This window comes from Lycorma delicatula, chromosome 2 (assembly GCF_047948215.1).
Source record: "Lycorma delicatula isolate Av1 chromosome 2, ASM4794821v1, whole genome shotgun sequence".
Lineage (NCBI taxonomy): Eukaryota > Metazoa > Arthropoda > Insecta > Hemiptera > Fulgoridae > Lycorma > Lycorma delicatula.
In genome coordinates this window covers 47,631,633-47,648,000 of record NC_134456.1, presented here as the reverse complement: position 1 = coordinate 47,648,000, position 16,368 = coordinate 47,631,633, and the positions used below count along the sequence as shown (strand labels likewise).

The 16,368-nt window shown below is 28.4% G+C and overlaps 1 protein-coding gene across 2 annotated transcripts in view; it reads right to left on the bottom strand.

Annotated features, from left to right (window-relative positions):
• Positions 1 to 2,365: 2,365 nt before the first annotated feature.
• Positions 2,366 to 16,368, bottom strand: part of caps (capricious) — a 458,443-nt gene continuing 444,440 nt past the window's right edge. For both annotated transcript variants that reach the window (XM_075355233.1, XM_075355232.1), the window contains one exon: positions 2,366 to 9,650. In XM_075355233.1, the coding sequence (XP_075211348.1) occupies positions 8,130 to 9,620 (1,491 nt within the window). In that variant the 5' untranslated portion in view covers positions 9,621 to 9,650 and the 3' untranslated portion in view covers positions 2,366 to 8,129. The remainder of the gene's footprint in view (positions 9,651 to 16,368) is intronic.

Below are 16,368 nucleotides of genomic sequence, written 5' to 3'. Positions count from 1 at the left end.
TTTATTATATGGTTATGAAAAGTAGACTGAGAAAAAAATAAGAATAGTATTTGGAAGTTAGAGATGCAGATATGGAGGACAATAGAAGAATAATATAGATGAAATAACTAGTATAAAGATGTTCAATGAACTTAAAGAAGAAACAAATATAAAACAGCCCAATAAGATATTCTAGTCACCAACACAAGTTTTGCTGATGGGAGTTACTCTGAAACACATCCACATATAATAAAAAAAATGAAGCTAAGAAAGATGAACAGTACTCAACATAGAAATCATAGTGTTCTTAGCAGAAAATATAATAATAATAATTATTATCTTAATAATAACAATTTTAAGAGATGAACTAATTAATTTTTTAAAGAAATTACAAGGACATGAAGATGGATTCAAAAGGTAATTTTACAAAAGAAGACTTTGATATTTATTATTATCAAATATAATATAACAAAACTTCCAGGAATATAGTAAAATGTTAAACACCAATTTTTAAAGAAAATAAATCGATTTTGTTATAGCAATAAATAGTCTTACTTCCATTTACAAAAAAAAGATAACTACTATTCTATTAATCAAATTATTAATTAATAACTGTTAATTAAATTATGATAAATGTGTCAAAAATACCAAAAATCACTTACAAAAAATAAAATTCTAAACCTACATCCACATTTTGGTATGTGAGTAATCGATCATCTCAGTATTCACTAGTTCCCACGAATCTATTGATTCAAGCAATTAGAAAGGGGTAAATATGTAGTTAGAATGAAAGAAAAATTGACAGAAAAAACTGATAAATAAATAATACAATGCAGTACAAAATAGTATTCTAAGAGCAGTTTTAAAATAATAATTTAAATAAATGTTGACTAAAAAACAATACAATATCATTTTAGACGATCACGTAGAAACAGTCTGTTTCTAAATGGACTTGTAGAATCTAAGGAAGTAGTTTAAGTGGTTTAAACTATTTTTTCTTTCTAGTTGTTATTTAACACAATACTACAGTTTTTTGTAAAAAGTTATTTTTATTTTATAAATAAAGATAGAAATACTGTTTTTGTAATGTTTTCGCATTCTATTTTGTTTTTATTAAAATATAGTCTTTTTTAATTACTAATTTCATATTTACCATTTTTAAATCCCCTTTATCTGTTGGTGATCATTGTTTAGCAGATGAAATGTGCAACAAAGTTTGAATTCTCATTTTTTGAATGTAAATTTAAATTTATTTCAATAATCATTTTGTAGTACAGTTTTTGTGTACAGATTGAACCATACAAATTTATAATTCTACAAAAATAATAATAATAATAATAATAGAATTAATATGAAAAATATAATACTTTGCAACAAATGTTTTTACAGAGTCCAAATTCATCATTGAACTAAAGAAGGAAGGTAAGCAAAAAATAAATTTAAAAAATTGAGAAATTCCAACCAAAAATTTCTTTTCTCATATATGAATACATCGTAATATATCCTGACAAAGTCGTCTCCATAGAGATGTATTAACTACTTTGTTATAACTCAAATCTCTATCAAGAGTTTTTTAGAAAGAATAATCAACTTAAAAAAAAAAAACTTAGTGCTTAATCCACTATCAGTTCAAAGACAAATTATTAATTAATGACAATATAATGAAAACTGTTTAAAAAATATGTAACCTTAAAAATAATATAAACTTATACATACAAACAAAATTATCATTCCATTATTAAAATAAGTAATACACTATTGTATTATGTTATTAAAAAAAAATACATGACAGTTTACAAAATATTATATTGTAGAGAAAAAAATACAAAATTTTAATTTATTTTTATAATATACATAATTAATACACTTAAAGAGGAATGTATAGAAAAAATATCGTTAATATAATTATCACAATAAAAATCCACACTGAGAATGTATTTTAAAATTCAGATAATAAATTACATTTATATGTATTTCACAAAATATAATACAAGCTTTAGCATAAATAATATAGAATTGTACAAAAGATACGAAGTTTTTTTTTTTTTTATTATTTAAAAATTACAAGTGCATTCATTTTTTCCCAAAAAAAATTATTTTAAGTGAATATTGAATATATGGTGTTTAAATATATATATATTTTTTATTTACTTTATTTGTACAATAATATTATTTACAATCATTATTATAAAGAAAATAAAATTTAGACATGCTAAAAATTACATATTTCTTTTTAAATTTATGAATACTTTTTATTTACTTTATTAGTAATAATAACTTTTATAATATGTCATAGTAATAATAATATTTATCATATAATATGATTCCACAAGTTCAGTCATCTGGTTGTAATCTACTGTAATAATTATATAATAATAGTACAATATATAATAATATATATAATTTTAAAATTTTTCATTTAGAAATATACTATACAAACACTTATTAATATTAGTTTATGACTTGAAAATTTTATTAACTAAATATATATATTTATATATGTACAGTATAAATATTTACAACACCCGATATAAAATTATGGGTTTTTACAAAAATATTTTTCATATCGTATTGCAATTTGGCATTGTCAATCGTAAACATATCGACTACTATACACAAAATTTTTTAATTTATGTTATTTGATTATTTTTTTTAATTACATTTTTAAACTTCAATCATTTATTTTTTATAAATATTTTATTTTTGTTACCTTTATTTAAACCTGGTTAACAACAAAATATTTTCAAAATTATAATTTAAAATTACTACATCTATTTTTTAACCGCATCTATACTTTTAACTTAATATAAGTAAAGTTTTTACATCATAGCTGTCATTTTTTATAAAGAACATAATGATTAATCATAAATCATTTTGGATTTAGGATTATAGGCAAGAGAGTAAACTGCACTTATGATAATATATCTGGTATTTTAGAAGAGCTAAGTTGACTTTTGCATTTATTGGACAGAAGATGAAATCCCCCATGTTGATCTGTACAGATCGACATGGGATTGCGGGAATGTGGGGTTACATTTTAACATCAAGGATGAACTGGCTCTATAGGTCCTTAGATATTTTTAAAACATGAAAGATATAGCAGAGTTAGATGTTATACAAATCCAATAATTGGGAAAAAGACACAAAGAGTAATAAAAAGAGGATGATATATTAAAGGTGAAATCACAGTATGAGACAAAGAAAATCATCCAGTTGAAAGCTCAAGTACTGTCTAACTACCTACATTACCTTAAAAGTTCATCATATTTTTATCCAAATGGGAGCCAACTTAGGTAAACAGTTAAAAATAAACTTTACTCTAGGAATTAAAGCAACCCAAGAAAAAGAAAAAGGTTCCTAAAAGAACAACCTTAGAAATTGTACAGCATGAGAAAGTATCCGACTGAACAATAAAATACTATACAGTACAACTTCATTGTTTTGCAGAATTTTGAACATCTTAAAAGGTAAATTTTGTAAAACTGATGTATTCTACGAAATTTTGATATGCAGTCAAAGATAAATAAAAAAAAATTCTTTATTACTTAATAATAAGTGTACAATCCATTTACAAAGAGGCATATCCACCCAATGAAATCTAGTAAACAATTTTGTAACAGTTTTATATGATATCAGGCCGCATGTATTTAGCAGACATTTTTTTTATTATATGGTATGAATGACAAATACTATTGTTTTGTTTTAATTAAAATAATCAGATTTTACAAAGAATTATATAGAAAATTATTCTTTAGTGTAGCAATATTTTTAAAATTAAAAAGTATAAATGTTTTTTTTTGTATTATATACAAATAAATCTAGAAATATATAAGAAATGCCTTGAATACATTTAATAATGAATGTGTGTTATTCTAATGAGAATAACGGGAAAAATTTTATTGATATTATTTTTGGCATTAGTAAAGTATAAATATCTAACATAACTCAATATCAGAATAAAACTAATCTGTTGTCCGTAAATGCAGCAAGTACTTACAACATAACATTTTACTACGAGTAAATAAATTCCATTAAATGTTAAAATAAATTTAATAAGTGAAATGCAATTCAAAATATATTTTATTGTATTTAAAAAAAAAACTACATTATTATTTTGACTGACGGAGGTGAAACGTAAGTAATAGAGCAGATGTAATTTTATAGTTAGAAAAAAAATTTTTTTTGAACAAACATTCAAATACTTACTACAGGAGATTTCAGTTATAAACTACAGTTTGCTACATGCAAACTCTTTTATTCCAGCAATACATCATGGATTCTTAATTATAATAAAGCGATAATTTATTATATTAAATACTGAAAAACTGCACAGAAAAATTATAGTATAAAAACTAACTAAGTTTGTATTTCCGTTTATAACTGCAGGGATATGTTTCATAATTTTAACACTTTTATCTTATAAATAGTAGTTATTTCTAATTTATGGTAAAATAAGATGAGAATTTCATGACAGATGGTTGCCAAATAAATATACAGTAATAGGATGAAAAAAAATAAAAAAGTTGGAGCTAATAACATCATTCTCACAGTCCTACAAACACAAGAATTGCATCATTAACATCAGTTAAAAACACATTACATTCACTTACTGTACAGATTATTATAACAGATTTAAGTTGGTCATAAATAAACAAAATTTTAAAAAAACAGAAAAATGGCTACTTATCAAAATCCAAAGTTTTTCTCTCTGAGAGAGCTACTAAGTAGGCACTTGATTTTATTTGCCTAGAGAAATAGCACTGTAAATTTAATTACAAATAAAGCTGGCAATGTTAACTAACTGATAGGTTTACCATAAAAAAATGATTTTAAACAATGAAAAAGAAGCTATTCCTGAAAAGACATAGCCATTCTTAAAAGATAAAATACTTGAAAATGATGGGTTTACTAAAGAAACCAAAAAGTAGTTTCTTGTTGCTTTCTTCATTGTATTAGATACTATGTTATACATCAATATGTCAAACTCACTGAAATACAGTCATTAAATCGTAATCCCAAAATAGATGCTGATGCAGCCTTGGGAATACTAGAAAACTCATGAGCATTGAGGAACTATTGTACAAGCTAGATCGATTTAAATCTTGATAATTATTCAATATGTTTTTTACATTCCAAACATGTATCAAAGGTAAATATAAAAGAATAACTATCTATAGTATTTAAGAAAAAGATAAAAAGAAACATATTGCAAATTAGCATGGACTTTTGTGAATTGGTTCATGACCACTTAATTATAATTGTTGATGGAAAGAACCAAGCTAAAGCTATTACATTACAGGACATTATATGCACCTAGAATAGGACATTTGAATTTCAGCAACATTTCATCAGGTTTGTTTTAACTAAGGAGTCCACCAATAAGTTCTAGCAAAATTACAAATTAACAATAATAGGTTATTTAATTCATATAATTAATCTTAATAATTTAAATGCAATACTGATTTAATAGAATTCAAATTTATTAAAAGCAATACTTTTATTTCAACTCTAAAATTAAACAATTGCAAAACAGCTGTCATGACAATTGATCAACAATGATGCTAAGAATTTTCCTAGTCTGCAGATTGAGTATGACTGGTCTGTTGTTAAGTTTTACACTTTATGCAGTAACACGAGTATACAAAAATGTAAAAATTTTGTACAGAGTTCAAATAAATTTGGAATGTGAACAGAGCATCCTAAAAATACAAATAATATGTCTGAAAAGTTTTTGCAACTAATTAAATTACAATAATTTTTTAATAAACAATTAATAAAATTAATTGTTTTAATGCTGTACATTACATTATATTTTAATATTATTAATAAATAAATGCTCTAAAAGAAGCTATTGCAATACTTATATCTAATACAAAGGGTATTAGGATTAATACAAAGGAAGCACATTGCTTCCTCCAAAATAATTAGGGCCCTGATAGGCATATTCCTGCTAGACCATAAGGTGCTAGTACTGAAAGGACTTCAGCGGACGGACTGAAGGGGAATCACACCGGGAGTACGAGACTCCCACGGTCAGACCCAGTATGTAATTTTCACAGTGGTCCATATGGATAGGAATACAAGTCACCAAATCCATCCATAAATGAAACTTAAAATTTATAACTGCCATTAAATAACCCATGAAACCCGCCCGATAATAGAAAGATACAGCAGCAAATAGATCAGATCCTGATCTATTTGCAATTGCTATTGCAATTTGCTATTTCCAGCAATAGAGCAGATCCCATAGCCTGGACAGTGTCCAGGCTATGGGATCTGTAGGGAGAAATAATGAAACTTCTGCCATTCTTGCGTTCCGTTCCGTACCTAATACATCAAAGAAAGAAATGGTTTTAAAAATTTTCTTCTCAAAAGTAGTGAGTGTTGCTTATGATTATAATTGATTTAAACCATTACAGTGGTTTGTTATGTTAAGTATAACTATACCTTCTGTGGTCAGCAGATATAAAATGTCAGCAGTGATAAGAAAGAGAAAGTTAATCAACTTTTAAATAAACAAATGTTATTTGTTTGCCTCACGAATAATAAATTACAGACTAATCATTTCTAAATTAATTTAACTTATCATATAACACAATGTTGAAATGATTTCATTTTGCATCCATAAAATGTTTCCTTATCTTATTCAGTCAGTTAATTGTCTGCTTCATTAATGGTATCTGCTTTCTTCTTATATTTAATGGTTTTATTTATGAATAATTGCTGTGATATAGAAGACTACAATTCTATTTGTCGCCACACATTTATTAGTAGTTGGCAGTATATACTTAAAATTAGCATTTTAAATAATGTAATTTATAGGATTCATAATTAAAATACGGAATCCATCGTAAAATATATGTGAGGAAGATTGTTAGTTTAAAAGAGTATTCATTGGCTTTTTATAGAATGTAAATAAGTTTACAATTAGTGGGAGATGTTTAGTGATCTAAAGGGGCACAACCCACCAACAGAATGTTTTCTTACAAAGATAAGTAGAACAGACTTTAAAACTTTCACTTCGTAATAAAATTCAAATGTAACTGAATCAGTAATTACTTTTTGACTTTCTATAACATTTTATAACAATTTCATTAATAACTAAAATCTCCGATAGCTTTGATAAAATCATACATTTTAATTTTATGCTAATATTGTACTGAACAATATGTTCAGTACACCAAATAAATCAGTTTTATCATAATAGTCTAAGGCAGTGTGATATAATTTATTTAACCATGATCACCTCCTATTCTTACAGTAGCAGAATAATAAATAGGTAATTCCAATAAAATTACTGGTAACAATAGCTAAGGTTTAAATTTTGAAAAATTTGGCAGTAGGAAAAACTTATGAAAATGTAAAAACTTCTTTTAATCAAATACAGACTTACTGATATATATTTATGTATACAAATAAGCCATTTTTTTTTTACACTACAGAACCATATAAATAATATTACATAATAAATGCCATAATAATATCTATGATTATACTTATATTAAAATAAGTGTTCATATTCACAAAAAAACATACTTGAAAATTCAAACATGTTCACTTGCCAAGTTTCACACATACATACAAGATTGCTCATGCATTCTACTCACACACATAAAATTTACAATATCAGACACACTGTGCAAACCAAGTACCTCACATTCAAATAATCGAAAAAATTGAACTTTATAAAACTTTATTATTTTTTTTATAAATGAAATAGTAATGAAAAACTTTACTCTTTTTTTGTTGCAATTTTATCATTATATTAAATACTTGAAAACATGTAATGTTTGGCAAAAACAGTCAACATTGTAATTGAAAATATCACATTTCAAGTTCTCAGATCACAAATTATGTTCAATGTTTAAATAGCCACCGATCAACCGGACAATAAGAGATAAGTGTGTATGGAATGACTAGCCGTTGCTTGAGGAATGATGGCCGTTAGATATAATTCCATCGTGAGCACGTTTAAAGGTGCCATTATTGAAAGTCGATCTGTACAAGTCACCGCTAATGTAAGAGAAACCGTTAACTGCGGCGGTACCCCTGGGGCAGTACGGTCGTCGGGTCGTCGCCTCCTGCTCCGCTCCCGGTCCCGTAGGGACAAAAAATACGTTGGGAGCTGGCCTGGAGGCGAACAGCTCTAGCTACAGTTCCGTTACTGGTTCAGGTTTGGACGATCGAATGACGTAATCTTCGTCGGAAAAAGTCTTCTGATATTCGCTTTCTTTACTGCTCATAACTCTTTTGTTCCACCGACAATCCTTAAGAACATTGTGTACCTGATGACGGTAATGGTACAACAGCAGACCTAGAAGGGCGGTAAGAGCGACTGCCGTTCCGCAAAGCGCTCCTACTATCGCCTGTTGACGCGCGTCGTGTAAAGTACAACCGAGCTCATCGGCTTCCAAAGACTTAAGCGCCTTATCGCGTAAATGAGGCGGAGCGCTGCAGAGCACTTGACTCGTGTTACGTCGCACCAACAGTTCTCGTAGCCATTCCAAAGTGCATCCGCAATAAAGCGGGTTTTCCGATAAATCCAGTTTATGAAGTTCGGGCCAAGCCACTAAGGATTCCGGGAAAGTGACGAAAGCGTTATCCCTCAGCGCTAGGTGTCTCAAATGAGGCAGTCCGGTGAGGACACCGTCTTCTAACGACCTCAACCGTTTATTGCTGTTCAACGTAAGCGACTCCAAATTTAAATTATCCGCAAACGCTCCGTTTTCAACTCGTTCCAATAACGGTGCACCGGATACGTCCAATCGTCTTAACTTCTTTAAGCCTTTAAACGCGTTAATTTCTAAAACCGTAAAATCGTTCTGTCCTATGGCCAACTCCTCTAAGCGTACCAATATAGCTAGTTGTTTTGTAGGTATTTTCGTTAATTTGTTGTCCGTTAATACCAAATTACGTAGCGCACTGAGACCGCGAAACGAATTTTCACTGGTGTTTACTAACCCTGCTCCGGTTAAGTCTAAACTAGAAAGCCTACTTAGACCTTTAAAAGCGTCGTCCGGTAACGTCGTAAACGAATTGAGTCCGACTTTAAGCTCGGCAAGACTTCCAAGAGGCGGAAAAGAAGACGTTGGAACTACTTTAAGCTGATTATCGTCTAAATATAAAACTCGAAGAGATATGAGTCCCGCAAACGCTTCTGAATCTATCCTACAGATACGATTCTGTCCGAGATCTAGTTGCTCGAGCTGCGATAACACACTAAATAATCTATCCGGCAAATCTTCTAAATAATTACCGCGTAAATTAAGAACCGATAACTGTTTTAAGCCTTCAAACGTCCTGTTGGTAATAGCCGATATCTTATTATGACTGAGATGAAGCTCTAATAGTCTTTTTTGCGAGTCAAAACTCTTCGTCGGTATAGTGACGAGATTATTATGCGAAAGATCGACATATTGAAGTTGTCCGTAGAATTGGAAGGCTGCATCGACAGATTTAACTCTGTTGTATTGTAAGACTAACCGCTGGATCGCCGGGTTTAATGTGATCGGTATCACGTCTAGGTTGGCTTCGATGCAGGATACTACTAAAATTTCATCGTCACAGGAACAACCTCCAGGGCAGAACGCGTTGCCTCGCGCTGTACTCACAACCAGGCAGATTACAAGGGCTCTCAACATCCTGCTATTCACTCTGCATGATTGGCAATCCTGAAAAATAAAAATTAAATAATGTTAAAAACTTACAAAATATATTATATATAATTTTAAACACAATAAAATACATAATATATAGGCTAATATAAATTTAAAGACAAAAATCCATACGCTACGTATATTATCATCATGAGATATTTCTCGTATTCAGAAATATATTGAATTATCATACGATTAGTTGACTGAGTTGATTTCAACCGCATCATATGAAAAAAATTCGGCGAGGCAAAAAATCCTAATATGATCATAAGATAAACAAGTTAAAGAATTTTACAACAGTTAACTTCAACGTTCCAATTATTTATCAACATTTTATTACTATAAATAATTCACCACTCCAGATTGATGTTAAAATAAAAAAAAAAAAAAAAAAAAAAAACAATTATTGTAAGCGATTAAATACATAATAAGGAAAGCAAAAAATACGCACGAGTATTAAAAAAAAAATCAATTTAAGAAAAACATATGTGAGGTAAAAAATAGTGCTATTCAATATCTCCTTTAATTTTGAATGTTTGAGTCGACCCCAAATTAACGGTTAAGCATCTGTTTGTTTTTAATGTAATTTTTAAAACATAAACTTACAAAAACAATATCCGTATGAAAAAAAAGAAATTCAGAATACAAACAACTTCCTCCATCTTGATAGAAAAGAAGGAACGCAAACGAATAAGTTAAGTAATTACCACCGAGCGTGAGCTAAGACAGTATATAACATTTTTTTATTTCCCACGGCCCAATGAGATAAGGATGATATGTATGACATTAAGTGAAGTCTAGCCTTGTACAGACTTTGCCCGACCATTCCTGAGACGGTGGTTAATTAAACTTCAGTCGCCAAAGTACACCGGTATACACTATTTAGTATTCAAATCCGCATAAAAACAACAAACCTTTACTAGGATTTGAACCTCTGAACTTTCGACTTCGAAAATCAGTTGTTAAATACTGATTTGCGACGACGTGGTCCAGTATATAATAAGAGGAGTGTAATTTTTTTCATCTTAAATTTTCTAATTTTCTTGAATTTTTGCTTAAAAATACATAAATATACAACGATTACTTAAAGTTATAAACACTATAACAATTTAATACTAAATAATGATAAACACGACAGTAAAAGCCTTGTTTAAAACGTCTATCTAAACGTTTAATTGTTCGTTAAAAAAAAAAATCATTCACCGGTGTTTAAATATTATGTAATTAAATATATTCAAATTATTTAATACGGAACAGCAAGAGATACCTCCGCTTAAAAAAAAATTAAATCCAAGAAGCTTGATTATAAGATTTAAAAAAATGGCAAGCTTCTGTGGTGATTATCCATCAAGCAAAAAAAAATTATTTTTAATGCCTTTTAAAATGATGTGTTATTTATTATAGACGGTTCATATGGTGACGGTAAAATTATCTAACCGTCTGCAATTACTTTTTTGAATCGCTCAGGATAAGGTTTCGGGGATATGATGGTCTCAAACCGAAGACCGTTTTGATGTAAGAGCACTTTCTAAATTTCGTTTTTTTTGTTCTTCTTTCTTGATGATATCGCTACATAAGCTCTTGAAGCTTGTTCGTTGGGTACAGAAGTGGAATTTTGTAGCGTATGACAAATGCCATGTCGGGATTCGAACCCGGGACCTCCGGATGAAAGACCGAGACGCTACCGCTCGCGCCACGGTGGCCGACATGTTTAAAAATTAAACGATTTTAAATGATAATTTTCCGAATTAACATTTTAATTTAATGTTTAAAAATTAAATAGAACAGAGAGTAAAAACGGTTAAACGTATATATAACAAGAATGTGGGCAAATATGTTTATACGCATAGAACAGAAAAGAAATGTGAAAGTGCAACAAACCAGTAAAACTAAAAATGACAAAAAAATATTCATAGTTTCTTATAAGGTAGATATTAATCATCATGCGGTCGGTTATCTGCCCTAAGGCAGGTCTCTAACTACATGTCCACCTCCATTCTTCTCATTCCATATATGGAAACGAGATGGACAGCTAAGCTAAAAATTTAAGTTGTTTATTTTTTCTTTCAAGACGGTCTTTCATAAAATAAAATTTTATGTAATCTCATATTTAATATTCTTATTTAAGGTATCAGTAGACCTATAAAAATATACATGTCCCATAAAACAGATCCGTTCGCAAGAAACGCAGAGGTGAGGACTCTACGTCATAATAAAAAGAAGAGCAAATAAATCAATGAATTTCAAACAAGACGGAGCTAAGGCTCTGTAGAATTCGGGAATATTATTTTTTATCCTACATTTTCAAATTATTTTTTTTTATTTTTAATATTCGCGTGAAAACATTTTGATTATCAGAATTAAGTTTGGCTATTAAAACACTTTTAATAAAATACTGATTAAAAAAACAACTAAATAAAAAATTAGTAAAAAAATTACTGCATGGTATTACATATCGTGCAGTATTTTAGTAACTAACTAACCTATGTAATATTAAGAAACATAACAGTACAGCATTCATATGAATAAATCAAATTACCAAATAATAAATAGTAATCTAATCAAAAAAATTTTTGACGAATGGGTGAAACACAATATATTTAACATATTATATAATAAAATACAACAAAATAAATTAATATACTACTTAACATTAAAAACTCTACACATGTAAAACTGTGAATGTTTAAATCAATGCTAAGACAGTATAAATTCATAATACGAGTAGTATTCAGTTGTCTTATCTTATTAATATTTCTTATCATACGTTATCCTATAATGCATTTTTTTTTTTTATTTCTCCATAATGAAATTATCTTTTTCCTCGTTTTTTTTTTTTAGATTATGAATTTATTGTATTTTATTTTATTTGATTTCAGTGTAAACTTAAATAACTTTACATTCTGATTGTATGTATTTTTTAGACTTAATTTTTCAATTTAAATTTTTATGTTTTTTTTATTTTTTATTTTTATGTATCATGTTACAAAAATCATGTATTTTTATTTAATTAAATATTGTATTTTTAATTAGTTCTTTTATTAATCATCCTATTATAATGATATGAACTCGCGAGTAGCGATCAAGGTTTCTTTTTCTATTTGCGTCAAAGATAAATGTTGAATAAAATTGTATATGTAATTGGAAATTACATATACATTATACGTAAGTCATTAACCGATAATTTTTAATGGCGCAGAGAATGGCAAAAATAAGAAATTTTCTTTTCCATTTGGCGTAGAACGGACTAACGGTGAGGCGCCGGGCGGCTACAAACGATTCATTCGTTCGATCGATTTATACTTCTTGATACGAACGATTTATCTTAAATTACATTTGTGTTTTGGGGATAATAAAGGAAAACATTGGAGTTAGAACTGTGTTAAAAAATCACAACTCAAGAAATAGCTAAAAATGTTCAGCATTTTGAACCTTTTCGTTGTAAAGGTTTTTATTGTTGTTAGGACAATACATTCAACATTTTCGCGACGGGTCATAGACCCGTCTTTTTCCTAGTTAATACATAAATATGAATATTTACACACATATTTATAAATACAAGACAGCGAATACTGGTGGACTTTGTTGGTCAGGATTCAATTAACTACAAGTCTCAGAAATGGTTGGCCTGAGTCTGTACAAGAATACACCTCATTTCATAGGGCCATGTTGGAGGAGGTTGTTTATTATTCACCAGTTAAACAGATTGCAACGTACACATTAGAAATATACACCAATGGCTAAAAAAAAACACTTTCATATTTATTTACGTGGAGCATGTAATTTTTCGTTAAAAATGTCTTCCATCCAAGTAATTTATAAAAACTTGCAATCTCACAAATAAACATCTTCTATTAAGTACAAAAACTATCGAAAACATCTGTTTGGCGAAGAGTAAGACTTGTACAGTACATGAATACAAAAAATAAATACATGCCAATCGGAAAGAACTTAACTGATTTATGTCGATTAAAAAAAAGTAATATAAATGTGAAAAAAATATTTAGCTGAAATAATAACCCTGAATGTTTTAGAAAAAGAAGGCGTAAAAACCAGAATACAAAAAATGAAAGCGGCTTATCATCTTATATGAAACATTTAGGATTAAAAATTCTTACCCAAAAACGCGAAATTCAGACATTATAAACCATATCGGAACGATATAATGATATAACGCTAAAAGCCTACAGAATTTAAAAAAAAAAAAACTAGTAAAAATGGAAAAAAAAATTTTTTTAAATCCACGACTCAAAACTGGAAGAATATTTTTTTTTTAAATCAAAAGAAATTTACAAAAATTTTGAAAACTACACTCTAGAAAGAGCATAAAAGAGTTTTCATGATCACTTAAAATACATTAAAAAAAAATTTAACTTTTTTGAAAAAAGGAAAAACAAAGGTCGGTTTAAAGAAATAAAAAAAGATCTGAAATTATTAAATATTTCCTAAGAAAAATTTTCCACAAACAATCTATCAGAAAACTAGGGGATGATTCTAAATTTCCAGAGAAATAGAAAAGTGGATGCACTGAAGAAAGGAAAGAAATTTGGAAAAGACAGAAGTGACTGTCCGAGCGTGATCCTTAGGTCAGATCGCAAAATAAATAACATTAATGTTAACTAAAACAATTTAAAAATGAAAGCTTTGATTTATAGATTTTGTTATTTTTTTCTACGATTTTCGTAATAATATATGAATTTTGTTATATTCATAATAATTAAAATCAAATTTTAGCATCACATGGTTATCTGTGCTTACACAGGTCCCTCGCACCATGTCCACTTCCGTTCTCCTCTATTCTCAGCGAAACTTTTAAGATCTCCAGATAGTTCCCAACTCATTTTAGATCTCATATAATCTTTATTCTTTTCTGGCTTTGCATTTTTGTACCTTCTACTAATTTTTCTAGCACAGTTAAATCCTTTTCCTCTCATGATATTTCCTAGCCGATTAGCTTTGCTATTTTTTTTTTTTTTTAACTGAATTTTTACGGGCATCGACTGCTAAGGTCATTAGCCCTCGTCACATTCTTTAAAAAAAATTATTATCTCCATCAGGATCGTCATATGTAAGGGTGTAAAGGGCCCTTACATTTTATTTAAAAACACAAACTTCACAATAAACATTAAAACATGAAAGACAAGGACAATCACAAACACTTACGGGGTGTAAAGGGCCCCAATATTAAAATTTGAGATAGGTTCTCAAAAAACCATGAAATTAAAATTAAAATTATCAAAACCATATCTTTCTTTCTTTCTTCTAATTTGCTTTGCTATTTTGATTTATTTTGTTTAAAACTTCGATTCTAATAAATTTTCCTCACTATTTCTTCATTTTTCACTTTGTCCATTTAATCTACTACGATCTCTTTACAATTGCCTCCACCTACCAGATTTCTCTTTATCGTAGTGTCCATGTTTCATATCCGTGCAGAAGAAGTACACTCCAAATTCGCAAGACGCTTCTTCTGGTTCATCTTACAATATAAATAACAGCTTCTTTCTGTTAAAAACTTGTTCTTCTTTGACTTGTTCTTGTTGTATTGTTCTTCTTTCCTTAGCCTTAGAAAAATAAGAGTGCTTTTCTTGTTTATATTTCGTTTTCCCTTTTGGGTAGATGTTTACCGACAAAAAGTAAATCTTTACAAAATAACTTCAAAAGTACCTTTAATAGTTTCTATTATCCTACAGTAATTAATAACAACAACTTACACTATTTCCGAAAGAGATAGTCAAATTAAAACGACCAGATTTAAAGCAAAAAAATGCGTGTTTAAAATACATAAAAATCCTCGCTTAAAATTAACATAATAATTCTCAAATGAACACAAAGTTGCGTGTTTCTTAAAACCAAGAGAATAAAATGGAGACATTAACGACTTTTTTCCCTGGCTTCACCCTAACGATTCATTGTTTTCCTGATAAAGTTAATAGGGGAATGATTTACAAGATTTTTACCATGCAATTGTAACTACTAACAACTTTTTGAACATTTGATTACCATTATGATAAGACTCAGAAGAAAGTTCCTTTCCTTAACTTTTTCCCCGGATAAATTTCTAGAATGCTTTAAATTATATATATTTATAATATATACTTTAATATTAAACAGAAAATACGATTTAATTTTATACATTAATAGTAATCACGTAAAAAGTTAAGCTATTATAATTTAGAATTTATTTTACCCATATTAACAGCTTCTACTTTATTCAAAAACTTTAAACTAAAACATTATTTTTGAATTTTGTTATATATTTTTGTCACCCGTTCGAAACATGTAAAAAGTAACTTTTTATATCCCAAAGATTCATGTAACAAAATTAAAATTATATAATCATTTTATCAAACAATAATGCTACAAGGTACATACAGTACGTTAATTCGTGAGAAATATTAGATTATCTAATAAAATAATTCTTGTACTAGATATGAAATCCATTTACCAAGCAGTACCACTTCTCAAAATCTTTATTTTAAAATAAGTAAAGTACAGTTATTATATCTATGCCAAGCAGCGTTATATCTATGCCAATAAGTTGCTTCATAATAACGATAAAAAAATAATTTTATTTTATTCCAAAATCACTTTCCAATGTTATTTCATTTTTGAAAACTTTGTTTTCAAAATATATTTTACACTTTTAACCTAATTTGACATTATCTCAAATATATTTTTTTATTGTATACACCCAATTTGTGCGATTTTGGACTGGGTAATCCAATTAACA